Genomic DNA, 12493 nt, shown 5'->3' with positions numbered 1-12493 from the left:
GTGATGAGGGCGCCCCCTTTATTCTGAGTAATTTCAACCTCTGGCTTTCAGAACTTTTTATGGTATCAGTTTATGAGCTGTCTTCCTTTAAAAAAAAAAAAAGCTGAATAATGAGCCCCACAGCCAACGTGTCTTTCCTCTCTGAGGTCGTGTGCAGCAGAGACAGAGGCAGTAAATCATTGGTCTACTGAAGGTTCACGGGAGTGTGTGTTTGAGGATGAAGCTTTCTATAATGAGACACTAAAAGTCTCTAAAGAAATTGAAAATGGAAAATTGGAGAGGCCAGAATCCCGCTTTAGGCAGGCACGTCTTGCTCTTTATACAGAATGGAGTCATTTTTCAAAAAATACTCCTTTATAACCTGCTGTGAGGCATAAAGCCACTGAGCCTGTGAGCATTCCCATTGCCACAGCTGTCCCATGAGTGACAGCTGCCACTTGTTGAATGGCTGTCACACCAGAGGCTCTTTATTATTAAGTGCTTTACATATGCTGTTAATTAAACCCATTGCTACAGATGAGAACACTGAAGCAGGGTGTAGGAGCTGAAAGTAACCTATGCAGCGTCACACAGTGGGCAGGGCTGGATCTGAGCTCTCTCCTCTCTACCACCAGGCTTCAATACCTTTCATAAATCTCACCCCTCCTACTTACCAAATGAGGCTTTTCAGCCCCCAGATCCAGAGGCCCATGGTTCAGAAACTTGGGATGGTTTTCAAAAATCCTGAAGACCTGGACCCCTCCCAGGAATTCTGACTTAACTGGTCTAAGGTAGGGGAGGCCAGGTCTCAATATGTTTTAAAACCATCCCAGGTGAATCTTACCTGGTTGAAAACTACGTGACAAGCGCCTTAGCCAAGGCACAGGCGGACGGCTGTCGGGCACCACGGAGGGAACCGGGAGAGGAGACTCTGGAGGGCCTGAGGAAGAAGGGCTATTCCAGGAGGTGGCATGGGTGAGCAGGACTGCGGGAGGGTGTGGGCAGCTGAGGCAGCAGGTCTCTCAGCAGAGGGGTCTGCAGGACTCACAAGGGAGGGGAGGCCTGGGTGCCGTGCTGACCTGGGCAGTCAGTGGGGCCCTGTGGGGCCCGAGGTGCTGCAGGCAATCCCCAGTCTGGCCCCATGATTTTCAGATCTCTGCTGCTCACTGGCTGGTGCCATCAGCTTCCCTGCCGGGGCGCACATGGCTGTTCCTCAGCAGCAGCTCCGAAGCCGGGTGGGATGGAAGTCCTGTGATCCACCTGGAGTCCTCGCGGAGCTTTTCCACACGGGAGGGGTGAGGAAGGTGCTGCAATGGCTGTGTTTGCAGGTAAAGTGCAGCATCGTGGGGTCAGCTTTCCAAATGCCAGAGACGGTGGATTTGTTGGCTGCCTAGCCCCCAAGATATGCATGGAGATGTGCTGGGGTCTTAAGAAAGTTCAAACTCTGAGGACAGAGACACCCAGGAGAGGAGCGTGTGCGTGAGAATGTGAGTGAGCCTATGTGGGTGTATACGTGTTTGTGAAGGTGTGTGTGCAGAGGTGTGAATGTGTTTATGGATGTGTGGGAGCTTGAATACTTGTGTGAATTATGTGTACACATGGGTGTGTGGAAGTGTGACAGTGTGTGTGTGCAAGTGAGTGTGAGTGTAGGTCTGTGTGTGTACGTGGATGTGTGTGTCTGTGTATGTGCTTGAGAGTGCGTGTATGAATGTGTGGTTGTATATGAATGTGATTCTGTGTGTGTATAGGTCTATGTGAGTGTGATGCTCTGCAAGTATGTTGGTGTAGTGTGAGTCTGTATGAAGCTGTGTGTGTCTGGATATGTGTATGTCTGAGTCTGAAGCTGTGTGAGTGTGAAGCTGTGCAAGTGTGTTTCTGGGTGAGTCTGTGTGTTAAGCTGTGAGTGTGAGTTTGAGTGAGTCTGTGTGTGGAGTGAATCTGTGTGGGTGTGAAGCTGTGTGTGTGTCTGAGTGTGAAGCTGTTTGGCTGTGAGTGGGTGAGTCTGTGTGTGGGTGTGTGTGTCTGGGGAGTCTGTGTGAAGCTGTGTGTGTATGGGGGTGTGTGTCTAGGTGAGTCTGAGTGTGAAGCTGTGTGAATGTGTCTGCATGTGAGTGTGTGGGTGAGTCTGTGTGCGTGTGAAGCTGAGTGTGTGTGTGGGTGTGTGTGGCTGGGTGAGTCTGTGAAGCTGTGTGAATGTGTGAGTGTGGGGGTGAGTCTGTGAGTGTGTGTGACTGGGTGAGTCTGTGTGAGTGCAAAGCAGTGTGGGTGTGTGTCTAGGTGATTCTGAGTGTGAAGCTGTGTGTGTGTGTGTGTGTGGGTGTGTGAGTGTAAGTCCAGGTGAATGTGTGTGTGAGCATGTCTGGGTGAGTCTGTGTGACTATGAAGCTGTGTGAGTGTGAAGCTGTGTGAGTGGAGCTGTGGGGGGTGTCTGGGTGAGTCTGAGTGTGAAGCTGTGTGAGTGTGTGTCTGGATGAGTGTGAAGCTGTGTGGGTATGTACTGGGTGAGTCTGAGTGTAAAGCTGTGTGAGTGTGTGTGAGAGTATGAGTCTGGGTATGAAGCTGAGTTTGTGTGAGTGTGTGTGTGGGTGTGAGCTGTGTGGCTGTGTGTATGGATGAGTCTGAGTGTGAAGCTGTGAGTGCGTGTGTGAGTCTGGGTGAGTCTGAGTGTGAAGCTGTGTGAGTGAGTGTGTCTGGGTGTGTGAAGCTGTGTGGATGTGTGGGTGTGTGAGTGTGAAGCTGTGGACGAGAGTTGATGGCTGTGTGTGTGTGTGTGTGTGTGTCTGTGTCTAGGTGAGTCTGGGTGAGTGTGAAGCTGTGTGAGTGTGGAGTTGTGTGTCTGGGTGAGTCTGAGTGTGGAGCTGTGGGGGTGTGTGAGTCTGGGTGAGTGTGTGTATGTGAGCATGTCTGTGTGAGTGAGTGTGAAGCTGTGTGTGTGAGCATGTCAGTGTGAGTCTGTGTGAGTGTGTGAGCGTGTCTGGGTGAGTCTGTGTGTGAGTCTGTGAGTGTGGAGTTGTGTGAGTGTGGAGCTGTGTAAGTGTGGAGCCATGTGTGTGGGAGTGTGTGTGAGTCTGGGTGAGTGTGTGAGTGTGCATGTGAGCGTGTCCGGGTGAGTCTGAGTGTGGAGCTGTGTGTGTGGGAGTCTGGGTGAGTGTGTGAGTGTGAGTGTGGAGCTGTGTATTGGGGGGTACGCATGAATATGTGTCCCAAGGCGGTTTTGCTCGGCCCCCAGATTCCAGGCGGATATTTCTGCCTTGCTCTTCCAGATCTGGGTTCAGTCTATGTAGTTTCACGCTCTCAGTGTAGTTTCTCTAGCTTCCTTTTCCTCATTTCTCCTGAATAACTGAGGAGGGTCTGTGCCTCCTTTGCTGAGCTGTTGCTTAAAGCCATGTGAGGCCTCAGCACATAGTAGGTGGTCCGTCCATAGCGGCTCCCCACCCCTTATCCACCTCTGACAGTAGGCGGTGGGTGCTTGTCCTCCTCCTGGCACGCAGTTGAGCCTAGTGCTCCTTCAACAGCTTCGGAAGACCTGGGTTGGAGTCCGCTTGGGCCCCTAACCCAATACCAGACACTGGCAACTCACGTTCCCTGTCTGGATTACACGGTTACTTCCTCTGAGTTCCTTAGTCTTTATCTGTAACATGGGGGTGCTCTTCCTGCCCTACACAGTTGTTTGTGTGGTCAGATAGACTGCTGAGGGCTTCATGCTGGAGGCTGGATCCTGTTCCACTGCTATAGAGCCTGGAATCCGGGTTTTCAATCCATCTCTGCCTTTGCTCCTCTTCCTCTCTGGCTGTCATTTGCACATTGTAGGAAATCTCTGTGCAGTTTCTCTGTGATAACTGATCATCACGGGCACCTGTGCTGCACGTGTGTCCACATGCCTGTTTCCAGCCGCAGACCTCCTAATCTCCGTTTTCATAAAATATAACTCAGGCTTACCATATTTGTTTGTTCTTCTTTTATTCACATCAGGAGACCCTGGGCCTTGCTTTTCCAAATAGTTTTGATCTGTGATTAAGACTTCCTTTGCCATGCAAAGTAGGATAGAAACGTGGAGAAATCTTCCCAGAGAAGCTAAGTGTTGGGTTTTCCTGGGAGGTGCAAGGCAGGACACACACAGGATTAGCATGGAAGTCCTGAAAGTGCTTTGTGTCACCCAAACTGTAAAATATATGCATGGGTCGTAGTTGCTGTTCCCAAAATTACATTCACTGGTCCTGCACTCTGATATCTACACCCATTCATTTACCTGAGACCCAGTGTGACAGGTCGTCCCCACCTTTAACAAGCCATAACATCTGGACACAGAATGCTTTCATCAGATGGACTGGAAGGCTGGGGCGGGCTGGGAAGAAATGGGCTTCCCGGTGACTTGTTCCGGGCAGGAGCAGACCAGTCAAAGGTTGTTTTCTTTTCCATGCAAGAAAATGCAAACCACTGGTCTCTGCATATCCCTTCAGACATTGATGGAGAAACCAGGCTAATGTTTATAGAAGCCCATTGGGAGTGGCTGCCTTCAGGATGGAGAGAAAGCTCATTACCTAGAGCTGCTAAAATTTAATCCAAAGAAAATATACTATCCCCCTAGAAAATGGGTTGGATACGTGTGGACTGTGTTAACTTTAAAATCGATAAATCAATTATCAAAATACCTTTTCTAAGCAGTGTGCGCCAGGGAAATGAATACATTGTGCAATTTGACGTGTCTTTGTAAGTTCTAGAACCTGCATCTGTGTTATCAATGAAGGGCTTCACCTTCTCTTATGAATTTTTGTTAAATGTTTGGTTTAGTGTTTTAAATTTTACCATCCAAGATCTGTTAATGTCGTGTTTTCATTAGATTTCAAAGTAAAGTTTATGATTGTTTGGTGCTTACAAAATAACAAATGCTCCTTGTAAGAATTTTAGAAAAGATGGGAAATAATAGAGAAAAAAACCTATAAAAATAACAGTGGTTGAAAGGAAAGGGCATGAGGGAACTTTCTGGGGCAAAGGGAACATTCTAGTTCTTTACAGGGGTTTTGGTTACTATACAGGCATACATAATTGTTGAAACTTCAGCCAATGCACCCTTAAGATTTGTGCACTTCATTGTACGTACATTTTATACAAAAAGAAAATCTTGGGTTAGTGACATGTATGATAAAGTATTTGGAGGAAGTGTACAGATGTCTGCAATTTACTCTGAAGTGAATAAAAAATAAGAAAGTTTGATGAATACATGGATAGATATGTAATAAAGCAAACAAAGTAAAATATTAATGGAGAATCCAGATGCTAGGTATATTCATGTTCACTGTAAAATTCTTTTCACTTTGCTGTATATTTGAAAACTTAAATAATGAAGTATTAGGGAAGAGAGATTAACAATTCATAAAAACATCCACACTTGCAATCCAAACTTAAACACTACTGACATCTTCATGCACATCATTTTCTGTCATTTTTGTTCCCAAGAATGCATAATTTTATATCACTATAATCTCACACAGATTTATTTCATATTTTTCACTCAATATTATATCATAGTTTTGTTATGAAAAGTCTTCATTATTTAATTTTCTAAGTGGAGGTATTACTTACGTGAAGGAAAACTTACGCTTTCTAGTTTAGAGTCCTGTGAGTTTTGACAAATGCATGCAGTCATGTAACCACCACCAAAACCAGAATGTGGAACAATTATGTCATTTCGGAAACCGTCTCTGTGCCCCTTTGAGTCAACTGCCCGCCTCATATCCAGCTCTTGCCAACCACTCATCTGTCTTCCAGAATGTCATTAAGCTGGAATCACGCAGTCAAGTATGTAGCCTTCCCACTGACTGGCTTCTTCCACCCACGCACAACGCATTTTGAGATTCATCTGTGTCCTTGTATGTACTGGTAGTTCGTTCTTTTTTGCTGATGAGTAGTATTCCATTGTAAGAATGTATATTAACGTAATTTTAATGTTTGTAGAAATGCATGGTATATCATAGCATGTTTATGTATTCTGCTATTTGGATATTGAAGATGTTTTGCTTTTTCATTATTGTAAGTGCCATCATAGTGAACATCTTTAAGCATAATGATTGTCATCGATCATTAAGGTAGATTCCTGGGAAGGGATTTACTAAGTTGAACGTTACAAATATTTTCACTGCCCTTCATGCATTTTTAATCATTAAAATGTTTTCCTTTGTATTTCTTTATATGGTTTGTAAGAAGCTTGGCTTCAAACTCCACTGGTGTTTACAATCCTCTTTTCCTCCTCTTTTTCTCAATATTGCCGCCACAGACCTGACCTGAAGTTTCAGTGTACTCAGCAAGCTTTTCAAGTTATAAATCATGGATACCAGTCAGGAAACTTCCCTCTTCTTGGCGAAGATCTTGGAGGAACTGGACAGCAAGCAAAATACCGTTTCTTATCAGGACCTGTGCAAATCTCTGTGTGCGCGGTTCGATCTGTCGCAGCTTGCCAAACTGAGAAGCGTGCTCTTCTACACGGCCTGTCTCGATCCCAATTTTCCAGCCACGCTCTTCAAAGACAAGATGAAATGCACTGTGAATAACCAGCAATCAAAGAAAATTATGGTGGCAGCAGATATAGTGACAATATTCAACCTGATCCAAATGAATGGCGGGGCCGCCAAGGAGAAGCTGCCCACGGGCCGCCAGAAGGTGCGCAAGAAGGAGGCATCCTTTGACTCACGCAGGTCGGACACAGAGGTCTGCAATGCAGCCGAGTGTGAGCCCCTGAACTGCGAGCTGAGTGAGAGGTCTTTCAGCCGGGGCCACCCCACCAGGCAGTCGTCCAAGTGCCGGAAGATAGACTGCAAGGACTGCTTGCAGTTTGTCCCTGCCTCTGAGCCTAACTTCCTGTTGGGGGTTAGCAAAGAGGTGAAACACCGTGCTGCTTCCCTGGACAGGCTGCAGGCGCTGGCCCCTTACTCTGTGACCAGCCCTCAGCCCTGTGAGATGCAGAGGACCTACTTCCCCATGAACATTGAAAACGAGTCCATTTCAGACCAGGACTCCCTGCCCATCAACCAGGGCATCAAGGAGACCTTCATTTCCAATGAGGAGCCATTTGTGGTCCAGTCCTGTGTCCAGAAAAGGAATATCTTTAAAGAGGATTTTCACAATTTGATGGCAGTGTCCCCTAGTATGGTTGGCCCCATCAGCAAAGCAGAGAATGAGCACAGGGAACCCCAGAGTCGAAAGGAACCCCACAAGCCACCCTTCTTTAACCACAGCTTTGAAATGCCCTATAACAGCCAGTACCTGAACCCGGTGTATTCCCCTGTTCCCGACAAGAGGCGAGCAAAGCACGAAAGCTTAGATGACCTTCAAGCCTCTACGTACTTCGGGCCCACTCCCGTGATGGGGACCCAGGAAACCAGGCGCTGTCCAGGGAGGCCCAGCAAGCAGGCTCCATGGCCAGCCAAAAGCTGGAGCTTGAACACGGAGGAAGTTCCTGACTTTGAACGGTCCTTTTTCAATAGAAATCCCTCCGAGGAGAAGCTGCGCTATCCAAATGCCAGTAGCCAGACTCCCAATTTCCCAGCCCCAGACAGGCGCCCGACTTACCTCGTGCCAAATGATCAGCAGCCAATTCTCCCCATTGCTTATGCAGCAAAACCAAACGGGCTCAAATCTAAAGAGATCTCCTCCCCTGTTGACCTGGAGAAGCATGAACCAGTCAAAAAGTTTAAAGACAAGAGCATTAACTGCACCAGCGGGCAGCTCAGCTCAGACACCAGCAGCGTGGGCACCCAGACCGAGCATGTGCTGGAGCCCAAGAAGTGCAAAGACCTATGCACCTCCGGTCAGGCCAAGTACAGTGACAGGCATGCCATGAAGCACTCAGATGACGACTCGGAAGTTGTCAGTGACGACATCAGTGACATTTTCCGATTTCTTGACGACATGAGCATCAGTGGCTCCACGGGAGTGATACAGTCATCCTGCTACAACAGCACAGGGTCTTTGTCTCAGCTCCATAAGTCAGACTGCGACAGCTCCCCCGAGCACAACTTAACCAAAATTGCCAATGGGGTCCCCAACAGCAAGAGTGACAAGAGCAGCCGGCCTGAGAACACCCACCACTCGGAAGAAGAGCTGAAGACCAGTATGTGCAAACTGGTGCTCAGGATCGGTGAAATCGAACGGAAGCTAGAATCCCTGTCGGGCGTCCGTGAGGAGATCTCCCAGGTCTTGGGCAAACTAAATAAATTAGACCAGAAAATGCAGCAGCCTGAGAAGGTGAATGTGCAGATAGACCTGAACTCCTTGACAAGCGAGGCTCCGTCTGACGACAGTGCCTCTCCCAGGATGTTCCGTGCACACAGTAGCTCCCACGGACCCAAACTGGAGACCAGCCCTGATTGGTGCTGCTCCGATGCCAGCGGGAGCAACAGCGAAAGCCTGCGGGTCAAGGCCTTAAAAAAAAGCCTCTTCACCAGGCCGTCCTCTAGGTCCCTAACGGAGGAGAACAGTGCCACGGAGTCCAAAATTGCCAGCATCTCCAACTCGCCCAGGGACTGGCGTACCATCACTTACACCAACCGCATGGGTCTCAATGAGGAGGAGATAAAAGACCCGGGCCCAGGAGATAATAAAGACTGGCATCGGAAATCTAAAGAGGTAATTTAAATTTAAGTTCACATCATTGGGCACTGGCTTCATCATAGCCCTGGTGTATTTCAAAGCCTTGAACACTGCATTAAACAGGCAAGAGGCCTCTGTGTGCCAGTGTTCCTTCCAAGTTTGGCAGGCTATTCACACTGGAATGGAGAGGACAGCACAGGCAGGTTGTGTGTGCCGCCAGGTTGTGGCTCCTCCGCTAGGAGGGGCACGTGCTGTGATGTCGCCAACAGCGGAGTGCAGGGTTGGGATACATTGGACAGGTGGTGTGAGGACAGATTTCCATAGAATGGGGAATGTGTCAGAGCAGGCAACCATCACCAAGGATATCTTCCTGTCCTTTCTGAAATAGCAGGATGCAGGCCAGGTAAATGAGGGAAAACACTGAAAAGGGTGATTGCGGATACATCCCTTTTGTGGACTTCATTGCACATGGGATGTTCCTTTTTAAGTATGAGGGGTGGTTTTTTTTTTATTATAAAATAAATTGATGATTAGGAAGGAAAGAAGATAAATAGGATCACGAGGTCAGGGGTTCGACACCAGCCTGGCTATTATGATGAAACACTATCTCTATTAAAAATATAAAAAATGCCGGGCGCGGTGGCTCAAGCCTGTAATCCCAGTACTTAGGGAGGCCGAGGCGGGTGGATCACGAGGTCAAGAGATCGAAACCATCCTGGTCAACATGGTGAAACCCCGTCTCTACTAAAAATACAAAAAATTAGCTGGGCATGGTGGCGCGTGCCTGTAATCCCAGCTACTCAGGAGGCTGAGGCAGGAGAATTGCCTGAACCCAGGAGGCGGAGGTTGCGGTGAGCCAAGATCGCGCCATTGCACTCCAGCCTGGGTAACAAGAGTGAAACTCCGTCTCAAAAAAAAAAAAAAATATATATATATATATATATATATATATATAATTAGCCTGGCGTGGTGTCAGCCACGTGTAGTCCCAGCTACTTGGGAGGCTGAGCTAGAGCATCGCTTGAACCTGGGAGGCAGAGGTTGCAGTGAGCCGAGATCACACCATTGCACTCCAGCCTGGGTGACAGAGCGAGGCTCCGTCTCAAAAAAATAAAAAAGATAAATAAGAAAATCATTCATAGTTCCAACACAGAAAGACAGCAACTCTTGATCTGGTGTCTTTCTTTCCCATTTAGTTTTTTTCTGTGCAGTGTCTGTTGGAGGCTCTTTCATGTGAGCTCAGTGCTTTTGCATGTGTACGGCAGGCTTCACCTCGTCAGTCCTGGAATCAGCGTGCACACGTACACTCGAATCTTTTCTTTCTCTCACCCCCTGCAGTTGAGATGATTTGTTTCTGTGGGACCTGTGACTGATCCTGTTCCTTCTAACTGGGCTACAGTGACCCCTTTCTGGCCAAGGTGATACAACTTCAGTGTGTTGCTTGTGTGCTTCCAGGTCCTGCTTCTAAAAGGTCAATGGACAGACGAGGCCCTGCTCCTGAGGTCTCCGAGGAGTGTGTTGTCAGAGAGAGAGACAAAGGTGTGGGCTACAGACGCTCAAAGCCAGGGAGGAGGCTGAGATCCTCAAATGGTGCTGAGAAGGAAAAGCTTGGAAAGCTGGGTTCTAAGGAAGTTTTCAGAGTCCAAAGTGCAGGAGGGGGAGTAAAAGAAGCCACTTTATTTTCCGATTTTAAAGAAACCTCTGGTGTCTGCTGGTTACCTCTCTGCCCTTCTGGAGCAGCCTACGGCATGTTGCGTTGGGGGGCTCCGGAGTCTGGTGTGTGCCACGAAGCTGGGCATGGGACGTCCAGACCCAGTCCTCTTCTCGCATTCTATTGTCACTGTCTCAGCTGCCAGCGTCTTGCCAGGTTTCTGGTGCTTTGGGTTTCAGATGTCATTGAAAAGTGGCCATTCAGAGAACTCAGATGGTTAGGTGCTTCTGTAGAAATGCCAGATTACGCTGCGTTAGCCACGCCCCACATCTATCCAATGAGGAAGCTTCACAAAGCCAGCAGGAATGAGCAGTCACAGCTTGAATCAGATCCACTCGACGTGCCTGAATCAAAGTTGCTGATGCTGGGCGTGTGCCCCCTTTATTTTGTCCCCTTCTGCAACCTCATTTCTGCTTCCTGGCTTGTGGCTCTCACCAGCTTTGGGGTGGTGCTTCCCATGGCAGTGACCAGACCCCGCCTGCCTTTGAAGCTTCGGTCGCACATGTGAAACTGCTGAAGGCCAGCTTCCCCTAAATGTCTTGCCTACATGTCAAAATCGACAATTCCCAAAGCAGGCTTTTCTGTTCCTTTAAAATCGGCGTTCCCTCTCACTGTTTCCATTCTGGGAGGGTGAGGATGGGGGTCAGCATCTTAGCAATCCTCCGAACTGAAGAAGCCCCTCTGGTCCCCCTCTTCGGCCCGCTTTGCCCAGCGTAGCTGCCAGGCCCTGCGAATGTACCTTTCATCCTGTCTCTTGCAACTCTGCCTTCTTTTCCGTTCACACCTCTACCCTGAGTCAAGGCTTTTCCGCTACCTGGGATGCTCGAGCACGTTCTCCGCACAGTCTCCACCTCCCGCCTCATCTCACAGACTGCTGTGGCTTTCACTTTCTGGAAATGCCACTCCGTGGTTGTTCAGGGCCCAGTTCCCCACTCTTCTCTGACTCTTCTTTGCCTCAGTAAAGAGTTGCAAACGTCTTAGCCAGGCCTTCATGACCCTGTGAATTTCATGTACTTTTCCTCAACTAGAAGGCTCTGGTATAGCTTGACTCACTGGACTCTGCTCTACCTTGATGAGTCTTCCTGTCTTTCCTCAAAATAGCCAGGCTCATGCATCTGGTCGCCCATTCAGTAAACATTCATTGAGCACCGAGGACGGCCAGGCCCTATTCCACTGTCAAATTTTCTTCTCCCGAATCCTCCACCAAGACTGCCTGGTCCACCTCCCCTGTACTGATCTAAGTCCTGTGTTCCTTCCCCTCGAGGCCCCTTACATCATAAGTCTCTGTAAGCTTTCCTAGGGCTTATTGCTGGTCTTTGATCTGCAGCCTTTAGTCCTGTTCATTCAGACTTTGTGATGCAAGCTTTCATTGAAAACACATATTGCGTATATATATTGACTGCCCAGTGAGAACACAAACTCAGTGATAGGAACAGGCATGGGCAGCTATGAAACTTTCTGTCTTAGAAGTGGAAACAGTTTCAAATCCTGGCTCTACCATTTACCAGCTGTGTGACATTGGGTTAGTCTCTTAACCTCTCTGACCTGAGTTTCCACATCCATGCTAGTGATAACCATAGTTACAACCTCAGAATTTTAATGAGAAGATGCAATGAAGACAATGCATGTTTAGCGCTGAGCAGCGCGGTGGACACACAGTCAGCCCTTGGTTAATTGCAGTTGTGCCTGCCGTGGCTGCCGTCATAGTCATCATTACTGCCTTCGCCCTTCTCCCAGCTTGGTGCAGACCTTGCACGCAATAGGAGCGCTCTGAGTGTTGAGTGGTGGTGATGAGCAGAATAGACAAAACCAGTGACGTCTCTTAGAAGATACTTGGCTTTGATGACTTAGAAAATAAGAGGAAAACTCATTTCCTTGTGTGGATTTATCCTGTGTTCTCTGTGTCACTGTCAGTGCTCTAGATGGTCGGGAATAGCCAAATGTTATGCTCTATTTGGGTAAGAGCCAATGGGTTGGATTTGCTGGTAGGTGGGGACGTGCTTCCAGTCCTTATGTAAGCTATGATCCACACACTCACACACATATACCACGTGTGCTTCTAGCCCCCATGCAAGTGTATGATCCACATGCACACTCGCATATACACCATGTGTGCTTCCAGATCCTATGCAAGTATATGATCCACATACACATACACACATGTGCCACATGTGCTTCTAGTCCCTACGCGAGCATATGAGCCACACACACACACAC

The 12493-nt window shown here is 48.2% G+C and overlaps 1 protein-coding gene across 2 annotated transcripts in view; it reads left to right on the top strand.

Annotated features, from left to right (window-relative positions):
• The first annotated feature begins 6245 nt into the window (after positions 1 to 6245).
• MINAR1 (membrane integral NOTCH2 associated receptor 1) overlaps positions 6246 to 12493 on the top strand; it is a 13238-nt gene continuing 6990 nt past the window's right edge. For both annotated transcript variants that reach the window (XR_004264397.1, XM_032263820.1), the window contains exon 1: positions 6246 to 8601. Coding sequence is in view for 1 of the 2 variants with exons in the window: in XM_032263820.1 (XP_032119711.1) it covers positions 6304 to 8601 (2298 nt within the window). In the remaining variant the exon portion in view is untranslated. The remainder of the gene's footprint in view (positions 8602 to 12493) is intronic.

Source organism: Sapajus apella, unplaced genomic scaffold, assembly GCF_009761245.1.
Source record: "Sapajus apella isolate SASKATOON/1434 unplaced genomic scaffold, GSC_monkey_1.0 scaffold139, whole genome shotgun sequence".
Taxonomy (NCBI): domain Eukaryota; kingdom Metazoa; phylum Chordata; class Mammalia; order Primates; family Cebidae; genus Sapajus; species Sapajus apella.
This window is presented reverse-complemented; position numbering and strand designations above follow the sequence as displayed.